Below are 19,176 nucleotides of genomic sequence, written 5' to 3'. Positions count from 1 at the left end.
CATTAAAGAAGTGAATCTTACTCATGCTCACTGTGTGATCATCTTCTCAGGGGATCTTGTCCTGTCACTCTCTATCCATTTACTCCAGGGTCTTACTTAGAAACACTAGCATGTTTACTTTTTCAGGTTTCAGGCAGGATCTTAGGCATGTAACAATGTTTCCTCCTGAACTGAAAATACGTTCTGATGGGGAGCTAGTGGCTGGTATGGAGAGATTTTTTTTTTGCCACCTTACTTACATTTGGGAAGTGTACATGATGCTTTCCCCACCATTCCAGTGGATTTTCCTCACTATCCAGCAAGGGGGACACTAAGTAGCTGCTCAGCTCTGCTTCTAGTGTTTGCTCAAGTGACAAAGTGGATGCAGTTGAAGGAGTTGCCTCACTTCCTTTGAAAAAAACTCCCCTAATGACCTCTTTGGCTTTTTTACTTCTGATGAAGACGTAGAGGGCTGTTGTGTACTCTCAGTACTTTCCCGAGGACTGCAGCTGCTGACACCTTCTCTGTTTTCACTTTCTCCTGAATGATGGCGACATGGTGCACAGAAATGTATGTTGTTTTAAATGTGGGATCAACAAAACTGGCAGTGTCCAGTAGCTCTTCTGTGATGGGGTCTGAGTACTTCTCCTTAAGGTATGCAAGGATACTGGTTTTGATTGTTTTAGTCAGCTCCACGTCATCTTCCTCCTCAGCCAGCACTCGTGAATTAAGAATGTGTAGGACATGCTTCACGAATGAAATGGTCACATACTCTTCTCCTGACAGGGCATCTGTAAACTCCATCAATGGGGAAAGAGCTCTGTTGACAGCCTCCAAGACATCCAGGTCAGCCCAAGATGGAATAAGGTGCCTTGATTTCTTATCATCAGCGAGGACCTGTGTAATGGCTTTCTTTTGCTCAAGGACTCCTGCAGTCATCAATTGCATCGATCCCCATCTGGTGACACAGGCTGTTTTTAGCTTATGTTGAGGCAGGTTGAGCTCTTGTTGCTCCTTCACTAATGCCCTCTTCTTTTTCCAGCTATAGGAAAAGGCACTGACTATGTTTTTGCACACCCTCATTGCTCACACCACGCGTTGATCTTTCATTGCATTTTCTAAAATAAACACACACACAAAAGAATATTAAGTTATTGATGGTTTCAGGGATTTACAAACTGTACCTCTAGCTAAATTTATACAAGAGGAAAAACTCCTCAACCACCACCAGTATGCAGCATCCACCTGGATGATGCGACGGCAGCCATAGTGCGCCAGAACGCTCACCACACACCAGCTTACTGGTGGAGAGGAGGAAGTGATGAAGCCAATTGGTATAGATGGGGATGTGAAACTTCTTTTTTTACTACCGTAAAACGTGGGTAAATAAAGGCTTTTTTGGTTTCGGGTTGTATTTAATCTTCTAAAACCCGTCAGATCGTCTGCTTTTTTGGCGTCGTCAAAGCCTTTTTTGATCGATGAGTGATGTAGAATACAATGACTGGTGCGCTTGACAGGGCGCAAACGAGAAAGAGAGAGAGAGAGAGAGAGAGAGTGGCCGAGCACTCTCACGTCTTCAAACAACCCAAGCGCTGTCTTACTCTATCTCTCGCGCGCATATTAATCAAAATCAATGACACAATTGTAAAAGTTCAGAAGACCGCAGTTTCAGGTGGAGCATTTGGGGATTTTTACTAGTGATTAGAGACTCTAGGAACAGCATAGTTCTGTCATATTTACATCATGCTCTAGCGGCTAGCTCCCACCTCTTGCGCTCAAGTCTCGACGGAAGAAGTGCACGGGTAGATGGTCGCGCGGCTAGCTCTTTGCTACACGAGAGCTACCCGCCCATAAATACGACATGCGTTCGCTGCTAGCTCTCCCTTTGGACGGCAAACAGCCTCTCGCGCTCCCACGTTTTCTTCCCTCATCGAGCCTCAATGGAAGAAGCGAGCTGGTCTTGAAGGTGTGCCCCCTCTAAAAGTGTCCGCCGTCCAGGTGAAACAGTATGCTATTTTTATTTACCCGCCACGGTGGCCGGTAGGTGAAGTGAGTTTACCCGCCATAACACAAAATCACCCGCATTTGGCTGGTGGCGCGTGCTAATTTCCATAAATACCATCTCATTTCAACAGGTCAGGCTTGCCCCAAAAACTTTTCCAATTGTCTCTAAATTCTACATTATTTTGCGGACACCACTCAGACAACCAACGATTAAGTGAGGACAGTCTACTGACTATCTCATCACTCCTGCAAACAGGAAGGAGGCCAGAGCAAATTACATTGCTTGTCATCGTACTTGCGAGTTCACACCTCTTTAATATTAATTTTGGTGATCTCCGACTGGCGGAGTCGAACATCATTAGTGCCGACATGACTAATGATCTTAGAGAATTTACGACTAGCATTAGCCAGCACTTTTAAATTTGCTTTGATGTCAGATGCTCTGGCTCCTGGCAAACATGTGACTATGGTTGCTGGTGTCTCTATTTTCACGTTCCGTGTGATCGAATCACCAATTACCAGGGCACAATCAACAGGATTCTCAGTGGGTGTTTCACTGATTAGGGCAAATCGATTTGTTATGGGAATCGGAACGGCAGAGTGGTTCTTTGATGCACGACTAGAGTGGCGATCCCTAACCGTCACCCATCTGCCTTGCTGCACGGGCTCTACTTCAGCCAGAACCAAATCATGGGAAGAGTTCACTATGCTAGGTGCATTCAAAACACTATCTAAAGATCTAGCATTCTTACCATCCTCAATTAAAGTTTGGATGTGTGTCTCTAGAAATCTTCTCCGTCAGCCTGACTGTCTCCCTGAATTTATCACATACAAATCCTATATTGCCATCGGAGAAGGCTACACTAAACATATGACGTGACACGGGTGACGATAACAGGACAAGACATTACTCACCGTGTTTGTTGACTGATTCTTACTTCCCGCATTTGTTGTGTGTGTTTGTGTGTGTGTGTGCGATTATGTGATTTATGAGGACATAAATATGCACAATGACATGGGTATTACACTGGTATTACAATAAAGTTAGTCACAAATAAAGTTTCCTGTAATGGGTAGGTTTGGGTTAGTGTGTGTGGGATGGGGGTAGGGTTCGTTTAGGGGATAGAAAACAGTTACAAAAAAACATTACGCCCATGGAATGTCCATAAACCTCTTTCTCTCTCTCTCCCTCTCTTTTTGTGTGTGTCTGTCTGTCTGTCTCTCTCTCTCTTTCTCTTTCTGTCTTCCTCTCTCTGTGTGTGTGTCTCTCTCTTTCCCTCTCTCTGTGTGTGTCTCCCTCTCTCTCTCTCTCTCTCTCTCTTTCTCTCTCTCTGAGCGGATGTTGGGAGTGAGTGTGGGTGGAGGCTGCGTGAGAGTGTGGTGCGAAACGAGTGAGTTTCTTTTTTCCTGTCCTTTTTTCTGTCTTTTTCCCTTGCTGTGTTTGAGTATAAAGTTCTGGTTTGGGAGAATTTTTGGTTTTGTGTGTAGAAAGGAAAGGCTTTGTGTGAGGCTATAAGCTGAGACCGCCGCCTGCCAGCGTTTGCTGGCCAGGTGTATAACACCGGCAATGGCGGTATCGGCGGCGTTAAACCCATTGGCGTTTGACAGACTCTCACGCAGGCACGGAATTAAAATCGTGCCGGTAATGGATTTCCCTGTTGAAGAGTGTAGTCTCGCGGTCGGAAAGGCCGTCGGGTATGAGAGTATCATGTCAGCGTCACGAATGAGTAGTGCGGTTGTTATTTTTCTTGACAGTATAGAGAAAGTGACTAGTGTGGTTCAAAGTGGGGTGGTAATAAAAGATACGTTTACCCCGGTAATTCCTCTGGTTCAGCCAGCAAGGAAAGTCACGCTATCAAATGTGCCTCCCTTCATAAAAGATGATATTTTGTTAACAGAATTATCAAGGCACGGAAAGGTAGTCTCCCAAATGAAAAAAATTCCTTTAGGCTGCAAATCGCCTTTGTTAAAACATGTTGTATGTTTTAGACGTCAGGTTCATATGATTCTGAAAAATGAAACAGATGAACTTAGTGTGGCTTTAAAATTTAAGATTGATGGGTTTGATTACATCGTGTTTGTTTCGTCTGAAACGATGAAATGTTTTGGATGCGGACGAGAGGGCCACATAAGACGTGCATGTCCAGAGAAGACTGATACTGCTGATGCTGGTACTGCTGAGGATAGAGGTGTAGTTGGGGTGCAGGAACAGGAAAATGTGGTGGAGAGCGAGAATGAACAGGTGAATGATATGGAGATAGAAGTGCCGGTTGAATGTAGTCAGGTGGTTGAGGCTGCAGCAGAGGCAGTTCTAAAGGGAGGAGGAGTGGACAGTGAGTCAGTCAATGAGGAGGACATTTTCAAAACTCCTAATATCAAGAGGAAAAGGGTCAGGACAAGGATGGGAAGAGCCAGTAAAAGTAGTGACAGTGATGGTAAACATGATGATAGTGCACATAGCACAGTGGATGATTCAGATGAGGCACCTGACTGTAAAAATAGAGCAAAACAGAGTGAATACTCGTTTGTAAAAATCAGGGATTTTTTGCACAAAACTAAGAATGCAAAAAATGTACATGTTGTGGATTTTTTTCCTGATCGGAGATTGTTCATTGAGTCAGTTGGACCATTAATGAGGGGTGAAGGAACTGAACAATTCACTGTCCAAGAAATTTACAGGCTTAAAAAGTTTGTTGCAAAATTGAGACAAGAGCTACATAATGAAAATGGTTTTGAAACAACATAATTCCATGTGTCCTTTTCTTTTAATGATTTTTTTGTGCCATTTTTTTTTTTCATTTTTATTAATGAGTGCAATTAAGGTGGGCTCACTTAATATAAATGGTGCAAGAGATGTTCAGAAAAGGATGTTGCTGTATGAGTTAATAAATCAAAAGAATATAGATGTAATGTATGTACAGGAAACTCATAGCGACTGCATGAATGCAATTGATTGGAAAAGGGAATGGGAGGGAGAAGTGCTCCTAACACATATGAGTTCTAACAGAGGAGGAGGGGCTGTTTTATTTTCAAAAAGGTTTTTGCCTGTATCATGTCAGGTGGAAGAGGTAATAGCTGGCAGGCTTTTGATAATACGGGCTACTTTTGAAAAGTGTAAAATGGTGTTTGTAAATGTGTATGCCCCTACAAATGGTGTAGAACGAATTGGTTTTCTTAATAGCTTAAATACAATTTTACAGAGTTGTAAAAATGATGAATATGTGTTTTTGGGTGGAGACTTCAACTGCACAGAAAATGATATGTTGGACAGGAACCATGTTGAGCCACATGCAGCTTCAAGCCGAGCTCTTCGTGAACTGATAGAGACACATAGTTTATGTGATTTATGGAGAGAATTTAATAGTCATGTGAAGCAGTACACGTGGCTCCATACAAGAGACAATTTTCTTTCCATGGCAAGACTTGATCGTTTTTTATTGTTTTAAACACCATGTAAATGTTGTGAAAAAATGTGAAATTGTGCCAGTTGGTTTTACTGATCATTTTTTGGTTTTATGTCAGGTGTTTATTGCAAATGTTAAGGTTAAAAGTGCGTACTGGCACTTCAATACTTCCTTGTTAGGCGATGTGAATTTTAAAGGAGTTTTTTGTTTCTTTTGGAGTCAATTCAAATTAAGAAAGCAAGAATTTAATGATTTGAGAGAATGGTGGGACTATGGAAAAATTGAAATTAAAATGCTTTGTCAACAGTATGCTTTCAATGTTTCTCGAGACATCACTCGACAAATGAGACTTTTGGAATCTGAAATTGTTAAATTACAAGCGTTGGCTGATGTTGAACCAAGACAAGCTGAGACATTGAAGTCCAAAAGGTCTCTTTTAGATAATATGCTTGGTATAAAGGCACAAGGAGCATTGATAAGGTCAATACATCAGAATGTAACTGATATGGATGCTCCAACTAAATTCTTTTTTAGCTTGGAGAAAAAGAATGGACAATGCAGATATATTCACTCTTTGCGGTCAGAAAGTGGCCAGGAATTAACTGAAGTAAATGAAATAAGACAAAGAGCTGTAAGGTTCTATAAGGAGCTGTTTAAGTGTGAATATGAAGAGAATGTTCAGTTGTCTGCTGATTTTCTTGAAGGATTGCCCAGTGTTGCTGAAGACTCAAAGGCACATTTGGAAAGACCCCTGTCTAATCAGGAACTTTTGAATGCCCTTAAAGATATGAAAGGTGGGAAGTCTCCTGGTATTGACGGAATCCCTGTGGATTTCTATAAAGAGTTCTGGTCTGTGCTTGGTGAGGACCTACTAAGTGTTCTTAATGAGAGTCTGACGGAAGGCTCATTGCCTTTGAGTTGCAGAAGAGCTGTTATAACACTGCTTCCTAAGAAGGGCAGTTTACAGGAGATTAAGAACTGGCGTCCTATAAGTTTGTTATGTTCTGATATGAAGATTCTATCAAAGGCCTTGGCTAACAGACTGAGAGAAGTAATGAACCAAGTTGTTCATGTGGATCAGACGTATTGTGTGCCAGGTAGATCAATTTTAGATAATGTTCATCTAATAAGAGATGTTTTGGATGTTTCTGGTTTTTTGGGGGTGGATTTGGGATTTATCTCGCTCGATCAAGAAAAAGCCTTTGACAGAATTGAACATCAATATCTGTGGAGGACTTTAGAGTCTTGGTTTTGGATTGAAATTTGTTAAAATGATTCGAGTGTTGTATCAGAGCATTGAAAGCATGTTGAAAGTCAATGGTGGTTTAAGCGCCCCGTTTAATATCGGTAGGGGTATAAGGCAAGGTTGTGCACTATCGGGAATGTTATACTCCCTAGCCATTGAACCTTTGTTAATTAAACTAAGAAACAAAATTGTGGGTTTGCATTGCACAGAGTTACAGCATCAGGTGTCAGCATATGCTGACGATGTTATAATAATAATTAACAGTCAAAAGGATATTGAAAATTTGGTGTCTGTTGTAAAGGCTTTTGGTTTAATATCGTCTGCTAGAGTAAATTGGGAGAAGAGTGATGCTCTGGCAATTGGAAAATGGGAGGAGGGTTTGCCAAAGTTACCTGGTGAGATGTTATGGAAAAGGGGGGGGGTTCAAATATTTGGGAGTATACCTGGGTGATGAAGCTGCACAACAGAAAAATTGGGAGGGAATTGTGGAAAAGATAGAGGGCAGACTTAAAAAATGGAAATGGATCCATCCACAAATGTCTTTTCGAGGAAGAGTGATAGTCATTAATAATTTAGTAGCCTCAACATTGTGGCATAAGTTGTCCTGTGTAGATCCACCTGTTGGCCTTTTGCCAAAATTACAGACAATTTTGGTTAATTTTTTCTGGGACAAACTACACTGGATTCCTCAAAGTGTGCTTTATTTGCCCAGAGAGGAGGGTGGGCAAGGCCTGGTACACTTGCAAAGCAGGCTAGCGACTTTCCGCTTACAATTTGTACAAACGTTTTTGAAGGGGTCTGCGGATCTGGTGTGGAGAATGATAGCTAAAACAATCCTACAAAGGGTAGAAGGTCTTGGCATGGATGCTGCATTGTTTTTAATGGACCACAAGAACATTTGCCTTAATGGACTACCATCTTTCTATCGTGGACTTTTTAAAGTTTGGAGACTTTTTGTCATTCAAAGACTGGAGAAAACAGACTCTTTGTTTTGGTTGCTCGAAGAACCCTTGGTTAAAGGAGCTAGGCTCGATATAGCAGGAGAGAGCACAATTGGTCTCACCCAGAGATTGTGCACTTCTAAAAAAGTTCAATTGAAGCATGTTATTGATGTGGCCGGGCCTGAACTGAATGATATTAATGCTGTGGCTACTTTGCTGGGGCAGAGATCAATTCGCCAAACTGCAAAAATAATTGAACTTTGGAAGGAAAAACTAACACATGATGAATTAAAGCTGTTGAAAGGATTTAAAGATGGGTCTGTAAGTCTGGATGAGACTGATTCCTTTCCAAAACTTGGTCTTACACCAGATTTTAAAGATGCAACAGGTCCTTTATTGGATTTGAATGTTTTAACAGATTTAGATTTGAACACGCTAGGGGGTAAATTGATGTACAAATGTTTTGTGAAAGTGCATAATAAAACAATGTTAGATAAAAGAACTGACACAGTGTGGAGAAGTAAACTTGAAATAGATGATGAAGTAAAACCAGTGTGGAGGGCGCTGTATAAACCACCATTGATAAAACGTGTTGGAGATTTACAGTGGAAAATTTTACATGGTGTTGTGGCAGTAAATGCTTTTATATCTATTATCAACCCTAGTGTTGATGATAAGTGTATTTTTTGTGGGCATAGAGAGACTGTATTTCATTGCTATTCAGAATGTGAAAGATTGGTGCCATTGTTTGATATTTTAGGCCAGGTTTTTTATAATTGTGGAGAGGTTTTTACTCAAAGCACTTTTATTTTGGGAGCTGGCTATAGGCAGAATCAAAAGATGAAATGGCAGTTGATTAATTTTTTGGTAGGTCAAGCAAAACTTGCCATACTTATCACAAGAAGGAATACAATTGAGAAAACACATGGTCAGGAGCTTTTGCCTGTTTTCAAAGCTTTTGTAAAATCTAGAATCACAATAGATTTTAGGTATTATAGAGCAATGAATGATGTTGGAACTTTTGTACAACAATGGTGTTATAATGATGCTGTTTGTACAGTGGAGGAGGGAGAGTTGTGTTTTTTGCTGTAATTTTTTTTGATGAATTGAATTGAAGTGATATGAATTAAAGTTATTTTATAAAAATCAAAAATCTCTTTCTCTTTCTGTCTTCCTCTCTCTGTGTGTGTGTCTCTCTCTTTCCCTCTCTCTGTGTGTGTCTCCCTCTCTCTCTCTCTCTCTCTGTGTGTGTGTGTGTGTGCAGCTGCTGGAGCAGCAGCGTGGCGTGGAGCGGATGGTGGAGCTGCTTCAGCTGTACGGCGAGCAGGACGAGGCGTTCGGGGATCTGGTGGAGGCCACAACTGAGCTCTACCACTATCTCCTGCAGCCCTTCAGAGACATGCGGGAGCTGGCCATGCTGCGCAGACAGCAGATCAAGGTAACACCCGTCGACATGGCGACCATAGCATCCCAGCACATCAAGGTCACGCCCTCATCGTCACAGTGACCGCAGCATCCCAGCAGCCCCTGCTCTGATCAGAGTTAGGGATGGGTACCGAAACCCGGTATTAAACGGGCCCCGGTGCTGAATTTTGAAAGACCGCTGTATCGATAAGCTCGGACGTTATCGGTTCTGCTGTCGGTACTGGAGAAATTATTTATCATTCCTATAAAGACGTTATCTTGAACATGTTTATATCGCCAGCCTTTTCTATATATAAACTATATTTTAATTAAACCATTTGTCTGTGATGCAAATTTGAAATTCGCAGTTCAGCAGGGAGAGAAGAGAGAGAGCGATCTCTCACGCTGAGCCACAGCACGCGCAACACGACAGCCTGCTTAATGAGTGACAATGAGGACAGAACTAAACATTCAACGTGGTTACACTTTAGATGTGGGATATTATTCTAATATATTTTGTATTTCGGCTTCCAAAGATTATAAAAAGAAGAAATTTGAGATAAAACCGTTAAAAAACAAGACGCATGATCTGTCCAGCTTGAATTCCTTTACTTCACAGCACTGCGGAGCGCTGTACCCAAACGTACCATCAGAATCAGCACGATCGGCGATTGTTGCAAAATGCTGTCTTCTACTGTTGCAAGATCAAAAAATGGCTATTAAAAACACAAAAGCCTGCGCAAGAGCCTGTTCACAAGGCGGTGCGCGCTCCGAAATGGACTGCAACGAGACAAGAAAAGTAGCCTATACTTTGGGCTTCGTGTGTCCTCCTTAACTATCAAATATACATACAAATGTCAAAATGATCAGCTCTGAGATTCGCTTAAACACAGTTCATTCACTTAAACACAATTATGTCTTAAATGGACGTAAATAATAGGGAGAAAATGATGGTGCTTCAGTTACCGATTAGATTTGCTCTCGGTCTTAAAGGGGCAGCAGTCTAATAGCCTAAACCTGCTGACGATTCAGCCATTAATGCAAATCAAACAACAAAAGGCAGAGAAAATCACTCACAGCTTTTGAATAAGTAACTTTAGATTTAATAAGCATTAATCTGTCTATGATAAACTATACAGTGCTATTTTATATTTGATTACTAAATTAGGTTTCTTTTCAGACAGAAACAATTACCTGAAAAGATAATATGTTAGTACACCTTCCTGAAATTAAAGCACTTTTGTATATAATTTGTATCTTTGATTGATTTTATTCTTGTGTTTTTACTTGTTTTTTTTCTTATGTGTCCTTTTTGTATATAAAACAAAAAAGCCTGCACATTGCTGCATAACAAAAATATATTTTTTCTTCGTTTTGCTTTTTTTATTTTACATTTCAAAATATAGAGTTAAATTATGTTCTTAATTCTTAAAAAAAAAAAAAAACACCAAAAAGAACCGATAAGAATACCGTTAAAGTACCGGATCGATAAGCGGTATCGGTAAGAGTAGTAATACCGATAAAACCTTAACGATACCCATCCCTAATCACAGTAAAGGTCTTTGCACTCTGAGAAATTTTTGTATGCGTTTTTTCGTACTTGTCACATGGTGGCTCTCACCTTTACTTGCTACGGATGCGAAAAAACGCAGAAAATTGAATCCCATCCGAATGTTTTTATGACAAACGAGAGTTTCGGAGTTGGTGTGTAAACGTGATTGACTAAGGGTGCTCCGATTGATTGGTCGCCGATCACAATCAGCCGATAATTGCTTTGGGATGTGTGATTGGTGGTCTCTATAAAGGCCGATCCAGAAAAGCAGATCAGATGACGCAAAATTCGCGAGACAATTTTTTTATGCCCTGGTAAAAATGGCTTCAGCTGTCTGGCAATTGTACAAGGTGTGTGAAAAAGCAATTCACTAGCAATTAATCTGCAATGCGTGTACCACGCCACTGTCTGCTTGTCAAACTGTGCGGCCTCTCTGATCAACACGTAAAATCACCGGAAAGAATAGAGTCTGTCCGCAACGGAAGCGTGTGTCCGAGTAAAGTCTGCGCGAGCTACAGAGAACACTGTATCCACCGATCGCCGCAGCAACGAGCGCTCAGGTTGAGTTCCAAAACTCATAATATATTTGAAGCCGTACTGTAGTATAATGTGAGATAGAAATTAATGTTTAAGTCATTAAATTCGAGTTCACAAACTTTTCCCTCCGCTGTCAGTCATTCCATTCACGTTCAAACAGCGCGTTGTCAGTCATCTCCATTCAGCATTAAAACAGCACAGCACGTTGCGTTCGGCAACGATGAAAACTCTCTCCAAGATGATTAAATGTTAATATTATTATACTTTATCTGTAGATAAAGCTCTGGTTTCGCATAAATTGACTCTCTTGCTGTAGTACCTCAATCATGTTCCTTTCTACCATGTGTATCACAACACTGGAGAGCACTATCATTGTTCTTCTAGCGCACAGTAACTGAAATGTAAAACTGTTAAAAGAAAATTTGGCTCAATATTGCATAGATAGATACTCTATAATACACTATGCATCGATATGTATTTCCTTTGTGCTTAGAACTTTTCCAAACGGACTTGAAGAGAGCTGCGTGCTGTGATTCATGTTGCCTCAAGCGCACCCTGACCCGTTTTCATGTCTGATAAATACACAGGTATTCTCTTAATGTACATTGTTGTTAAATATAGTTTAATAATAATGCTACATGATAAATAGAAGGCTTCAAATAGACTCTGTATTCGGTGATGAGTATCGGTATCGGGTGATACAGCTTCCAGTAATCGGTGATCGGCCCCAAAAATCCTGATCGGAGCACCCCTATGATTGACACAACGTGAGATCTTTTTTTTTTTTTTTACATGCAAAAATTTGTGACAAAGGACCAGTGTGTGAGGACCTTACGGGCTGAAAGCTGTCGACTCTCCTCCCAGAAAGCAATAGCCGTCTCGATTAGCCAATCAGAAGAGCGTGTGGATGGAGTCTCTCTGCATTAGCGAGCAAATTAATAAGCACAATCAAATTCATATTTTTATGCCATTTTAACATTAAAAATACATACAATATCTGTCATGGAATACTATTGTTATAAAATATCCTTATACAAGTGTTATATGTTTCTGGACAGTAAATCTTCATTTTTTGCTGGATCAAGATAAAAAAAAATTGGTACCTCAAAACGCCACAATATTATTATTTGATTTAATTTGATTTGATTTGAGTCAGGGGCCTATTTTACCGAACCAGTTAGAATTGTAATAACTTACAAGCAAATGCAAACTAAATGCAACAAACATTTAGGCTAATGCAAAACTGAAAAATGCAAATCCAGAGATTAAGATCAGAAGATTCGTTCAGAAGTTTCGTTCAGGAGATTCTAACAGAACTTTGACTCCTCTGGTTCCGTAATCAGAAGATGATCACTGAACTTACAGTACTGAGATATTTTTATGCTCCTTTTTTTGTTGTTTTTGTCCACAACAATATTTAAGGGCCCGACTCTCCTCCCAGAAAGCAATAGAGGGAATGCATTGACACGTGACTTTCCCGCGTGACAACCCCCCCTCAGTCTGACCGAGTGGCAAAAGATCTGCTGCGTGACTGGATTTAATAGGGGAAAACTGCGGAAATGCGACTAAATCGAACAATTTTATCAATTTAAACTAAATGTTGGACTCAATATAGTGTTCCTTAAAACTTACTAAAGATCCGGTGATCCATGGATATTGACATGCAGCCAGGAATCGTGTTGCCAGACATTTATGTTTGCCTGATTTCGACACCGGGGAAATAAAAGCAGACCTAAACATAAAGCAAATTTGCCTGTGAACACTTTATATAAATATAATATTGGTAGGTCTAAATCCGGGTGATCACTTATATCAGTGTGTTATATCATATCGTCCAGCCCTAAAACTTTATACGTTTTTTGGTCAGTGTTTATTAAAAAAACATAATGCAGAATATGCAATGATAAATATATAATTGATGAGCTGTTAATGTATATAACAATACAAAATATATGGTTATGGTTTTACAGCTAAATTCTTTATATTGACACAAAATGATAACTGCAAATCCACCTTCGCTGAATGGAGTCTAGTTGTTTCTGTGAATTGCAGCGATCCATTTGCTCCTCTTTCCATAGCAGTCTATAATATAAAGTTAAACCACTATATTGAGTCCAACATTTAGTTTAAATTGATAAAATTGTTCGATTTAGTCGCATTTCCGCAGTTTTCCCCTATTAAATCCAGTCACGCAGCAGATCTTTTGCCACTCGGTCCGGCTGGGGGGGGGTTTGTCACTGCGGGAAAGTCACGTGTCAATGCATTCCCTCTGTAGCCGTCTCGATTAGCTATAGACCCGATATGGTCTTTGTGACTGTGAGAATAGTGATATTATTCTTGTGATCAAAGCTGAATCTATATCTTGATTTTGATCTATTTTATCTTTGAGAAACACGGACTCTTGCGTGTGTGTTTCGTCTCGCATGTCTGATTCATGTATGGACATGCGATACCCACACTGCACCTCTCTGGTCACCTGACACCCGATCCCCCATAATGCCTCAGTCACTCATTCATGTCCTCATGCATTCATTCATGTGCTTCGCTGGCCGTATGTTCGTCTGACTCAAATCCGACACATCTGACAGCTTCTGTAGCAACACTGGTGAAACACACACCTGATCTAACACACACCTGTGATCAGCATCTGCCATTCCTGCACATGTTAAGCTGCATAACTGTCATGTAAATGTGTTTATTATGTGTGGAATACAGTTCAGAGATCTGTGTGAGTGTGTGTGTGTGATTGTGTGTGTTCTATATAAATACACATAATTCACCCAAAATGCATGTAAATGTGTGTGAGTATTTGCATTTGTGTTGTGTGTGAATGACGAGGGGTTTCACAGTGTCACTGATCTCAGAACACAAACCTGAATTGTAAGTTTGTCAGCAGGTCAACTGTAAAAACGGCGTGAGAGGGTTATTTGCATACAGGTGTTGTGTTTCTGTGTGTGTGTGTGTGTGTGTGTGTGTGTGATAGTGTAAGTGTGTGTTTGAGAGAGTGTTGAAGATCTCTGAAGACTCAACTAGTCAATCTTAACGAAGTCATGCTGAGTCTAAAACACACACACACAAGGGAAAACACGCTTTATAAGGGCAATTTGAACATTGAATTTTATTACATTTAATAAATAGATTTAATTAGAGTAATACGCTGTTATCAATCAATATAAACAAAATCCATCTTTGCACTGCAGATGTGGGTTAAGTACTGCTGTAATATTGTTTAAATATCATATTTAATTATGAAATGATTTATATTTTTAAATTGACTAAAACTTAGAGTTACTGAGTCGTTTATTCAAATGATTCAAACAGTGTTGTTTTTGGCAGCCCTTTTAGTTTTAGTCTTAGTCTTTTGGATGAAAATGCTTTTAAGTTTTAGTCACATTTTAGTCACTTATAAACTTAATAGTTTTAGTCAAGTTTTAGTCGACGAAAACACAAAAGGTTTTAGTCAAGTTTTAGTCGACGAAAACACCAAAATGTTTTAGTCAAGTTTAATCAATTTTAGTTAAAAAAAGTAGTCTTTAACAAATTAATTTAGTTTAAAAAGTAGTGGAAATGGGCTTAAGTTTGACAGATTTAGCAAGTGTTGCAATTCATAAAACAAGCTAACCTTAAAACCTTTGTATAATAAACTAGACTTTCTCATTGATGGAGATGCAGTGCTGCCATTGCCAAGCTGTACTTCATTGTCACATTGGGCAGAAACCTTTTATCCCCATATTTCAAGTTCTAGTTTTACCCCTGAATATTAAAAGCTATTTTCACCAGTTATCACAGTAATAAAGGAATGGTTTAAAGTTTAAACAGCAAAAACGTTGAGCTACTAGAACATTGTACACAGATAAAGTGGTAACAGTGGAATCACTGTTTTACTCCAAAAAAAGCCAAGAATAAAAACCTTCTTACTTTAGCAATTGTGGCTTTATTTTAGAAATTGCTAAAGTGCAATGAACAACGTAGTATGCAACAATGAGATGCATATTATTTGTAAAAACAAACATAATGTATAATGCATAATAGTTTTTGTCCAACTCTATTGATTTGACTTGGTACAAAAACTACCATTAAACCCTGTGTTGTTGTTGTGTGGAATCTGGTGCGCGCGCGCGGCGGCCGGTGCTGGACGCACGCGATAGGAAACGGCAGCATTGCTGATACTTATTTTTAGCTCCATACAGACCGATTTCACGCAAAACAGGCATAAATTACATGCATTGTGAACGTCAGACTTATAATCATTTTCGTTCCGTCTCGTCAACGAAAACTCGAAAACGTCTCGTCATGTTTTAGTCACCTCAGAGCTATTTTTAGCTAGTCATCGTCGCGTTATCGTCATAAAAAAACGGTGCGTTAACGAAATCATTTCGTTATCGTCATCACTGACGAAAACATCACTGGATTCAAACAGCAAATTGAAGCTTGTTTCTGCCACGGAATAAATAAATAAAAATGATGTGTTACCCTTTATTTCAAAATACGCATTTTGTAGCTTTTAGTATGAATATGTACTATAGAGTGTAAAGCTCCATCCCTTAATGTGACACTGACAGGTCACGGAGCAATATGTGTTTTTGCCAGGGTCGATATTCTCCCGACCACTATCTGAATCAACTCGCGGCACTGATGTACGTTTACAACAAAATTACATGATGTACAAAATTACAACAAATTAATTTTGTTTGCTATTTAAGAAGAGATCTAGCGCTGACGTCAGAGCTGAGTGCGACCAGACTCTCTAGTACTCTCACAAGCATGTCCCTGCTTGATACACAAACACCGATGAACATATTCAGTTTGGATGAAAAAATATATAAACTATATTAGAACCCCCGACACGCTTGGCAAAAGTACTACCGCTAGCCCATGATGAAAACACAAAAATTACACTCGCGAATAAATGGATTTTATTCACATGAAAATTCTTGGCACTAACATATATTAGTACAGTAGATTTCATTAAATGGCAAATTAAACCCAATGTACTATTGAAATTGCTTTCTGGACATTGTAGTGTCAATCTTTCTGAAAAATGTTATTGTACACATACAGTATATTGTACATACTATATCTTAGCATTCTAGCAACCTCTCTCCACACCTGTGCCACACATTTTTAAAACAAAATTACGCTACTGGTTGGAGATGCGTGTTCGGCTGCTCAAGTTTTATTCCATTTTTTTTATTCACAACTGTACATTTGTTTAGGAAATGAAATGACTAGAATTTATTCCCTCATTTACGATTGAGCCCAGCGTATCACCAGCACTCGGATTAGCTTCTGTGGTGAACTCATTTCTTCTCAAGTGTAGAAGACCAGGAGCGAAGACCAGGAGACTTGGGCTGTATCTTAAGCAGGATTCTTTATTGAGAACACAAGCTGTTAGTAGCTGTAGTCAACGAAATCTCGTCTCGAGTCTAACTAAACATTATACCATTGCAACTAAATATTCATTTTTAAGGGGGAGGGATTTACAGAGAGGAGGAGACTAGGGACAAAGCATGCAAATGACGTAGGTGTGATCTTGTTACCAAACATTTGCAGGTCTGCTCTCATTAGCATAACTGTTATTCAGGGTATTGAGGCTAATCCCATCAGCCTGACTAGATTGCTCAACTATAACCATTATCATAGAGACAAAAGCAGAGCTGTATCTTGAACTTATTGGTCAGGAAGTGCATAAAGACAAAAGCTAATATCCGACACCTGGAATGCTTGGCTTAATCTTATGGCCTCAAAATGGTAAACACTGTATGCATTTTTTTTTTTCGGTTAAAACACTGTGGAATCTAAATTACACATTTAATGAATTTATACTTCTTCACTTCCATGGTGCTATCAGTCTTTGAGGGAAACAAACGCTATTGGCTATTTGAAAAGGGGAAGGAGCTATTCAATATGTCCCGCCTTAGCTTCCTGTTTCAGTGGAAATCAGCACAGCTTCGCATTCAAAGGCACTTCAGCTGGGCTTTTAGGTGTCATTGTTACAGTGTAATTATATATTTTAGTACAGAGTAAGGATAATTAACTACATGTACAGGTAGCATTAGGGTTTGGTTTAGGGTTAGTTGCATGTAATTATGCATAATTTACTATGTAAGTTACGTAACAAGTAACAAGGACACTGTCAAATAAAGTGTTGCCATTATTAGTCATTATGATTATAGTTATGGTTCTTGGCTACATCACACAGTGAAAGCGTGCTTGGCCTGTTTGAGTAGCAAACTCAAAGTCATTGTGCACGTGGTTACAGCAGTGATGAGGATGTTATCTGACCTGTGTGTGCGTGTGTGTGTGTGTCAGATTTCTCTGCAGACAGAGCGTCTGGGCCCTCGGCGCGTGGACTCGTTACGCAGGGAGGATGAGGACTGGCAGAGGAAAGCTCACGCCGCTGTGCTCTCCATACAGGACCTGACCGTCAAATACTTCGAGACCACCGCACGTGCTCAGAAGGGTGAGTCACATGACCACCGGCGAATCACATGACCGCCACCTCGTCACATGTTTTCACTCACATGTTTTGTATTAGTTATTCGGTGGCTCTGGACTGTCAAAATACTTGCTACTGGTGCAAAAAATGCAGAAAACGAATCAGATTTTTTTTAGGACGGATGAGAGTTTCCCGAGGCAGTGTCAGCTTCGCATTCAAAGGCACATGATTGACACGAGATGAGGATGTATTTATTTTACAACGTGCAAAGATTTCGTACGAGAATTTCGGACTCAAGAAGCTTTAGTGTGAAACATGAGACCTTTAAATCTCTGGTTCTCAAGCAGCAAACGCTTCAGATCATCGCAAAACGTATCGAAATCGATCTAAATGAATTCAAAATTGTCGATGCTGCAACGCCCCGATGTACCGGGGCCGAGGAGAAAAAAATACGCATTTTGAAGTGCTGCGAGTGAGTCTATGGTCAACCCTCCTCTATGCCATTCAAAAGATAGCATGGAAACTGCAGATGCAGGAGTCCCGTCGACAGAACTTGAACCCCCTCCTCTTTCATTGAAGTCGCAGGTGTGGAAGTTTTTTGGATTTCCAGTGAGTTATGTTGACAACGTTCGCGCTTCAAAAAAGCCCCAGTTTGCAGACATCCCAAGTCTCGCCGAAGTGCCGGGAGTCTCCCGCATATTGATGCACGCAGGGCTTAAAGGGTAACTAAACCCCTGGTCAGAGCCTGACTCCACCCACTAGCAATATTTGAAAAATGCTGAAAAAATGGGCAGACCCCAGCGGGGCTAGGGGGCGTGCACCTGAGACCCGCCGTGAGTGACAGCTGCTGTCAGACTCTAAAATAGAGCGAGACTAGTCTGGAGTGACTCAATAGCTGCCTTTGCAACAGAGCGGCCATTTGAAGTCGAGGACTTTTCTCCCTCACCTTCACCTGAAGTGGATGAGGGTGAATTGTATGTATACACAGGGCCAAATCCATTCGAGCTGCTGGCTCAAACTGCGGTCTTAACTCCCGCATCGCGACCGGCATCTGATGAGTTATGTCGTCGAGTTGATCTCAATAGCGCACGCTATTGATATTATGCCGCTATATGAAAAAATCCAGCAAAATGCACCGGCTCGTTTGTCGACCCTAGAGGATTAACTTTATCCTAACCATAAATTGTGATTAAAATATCCATGATCACTCACATCAAGACGCCGCTGCGGTGGAGGAGTCCATGCAGGACGAGCAGTGTTTGGCACTGCGTGTGGAGAAGCCCATGTCCACCTCCGTTACTATCCTGATCACTGTACTAAACACTGATAAATCTATGCTAACTTGAAGCTATCCTAACTGTACTATGCTACTAGCTACACAAAATAATCTAAATTATCTATATAATGCTATGCTAAATAGATGCAACAATACTCTATCCTGGTCGTTTTCAAAAATAATCTAAATAACTATATAAATGCTATGCTAACTAGATGCTATTATATGCTATAGTATCCTGATCGTTTTCAATATTCATAAATCCAACTCCTGACTCGCTACAGCAGTTTTGACGGAACCAGATGCTTTTATACCAGGGGCTGCCAAGGGCGTGGTGAGCTCGCACCAAGGGTGTGACAGAGTGCGTCTGAGAGTTCGCTACGTCAGCAAGTAC

General features: G+C 40.3%; 1 protein-coding gene and 1 pseudogene across 1 annotated transcript in view; one reads left to right on the top strand and one right to left on the bottom strand.

Annotated features, from left to right (window-relative positions):
• Nucleotides 1-19,176, top strand: part of jmy (junction mediating and regulatory protein, p53 cofactor) — a 65,866-nt gene that overhangs the window by 19,969 nt on the left and 26,721 nt on the right. The window contains exons 2-3 of the mRNA XM_039650239.2: nucleotides 8,839-9,012; nucleotides 17,380-17,530. Coding sequence (XP_039506173.2) covers nucleotides 8,839-9,012; nucleotides 17,380-17,530 — 325 coding nt within the window. The remainder of the gene's footprint in view (nucleotides 1-8,838; nucleotides 9,013-17,379; nucleotides 17,531-19,176) is intronic.
• LOC148970732 (uncharacterized) lies at nucleotides 2,082-3,693 on the bottom strand (annotated as a pseudogene).

Source organism: Pimephales promelas, chromosome 19, assembly GCF_988280905.1.
Source record: "Pimephales promelas chromosome 19, fPimPro1.hap1.1, whole genome shotgun sequence".
NCBI classification, from domain to species: Eukaryota; Metazoa; Chordata; class Actinopteri; order Cypriniformes; family Leuciscidae; genus Pimephales; species Pimephales promelas.
The sequence above is the reverse complement of the archived record's forward strand: the minus strand, read 5'-3'. Positions and strand labels throughout refer to the sequence as shown.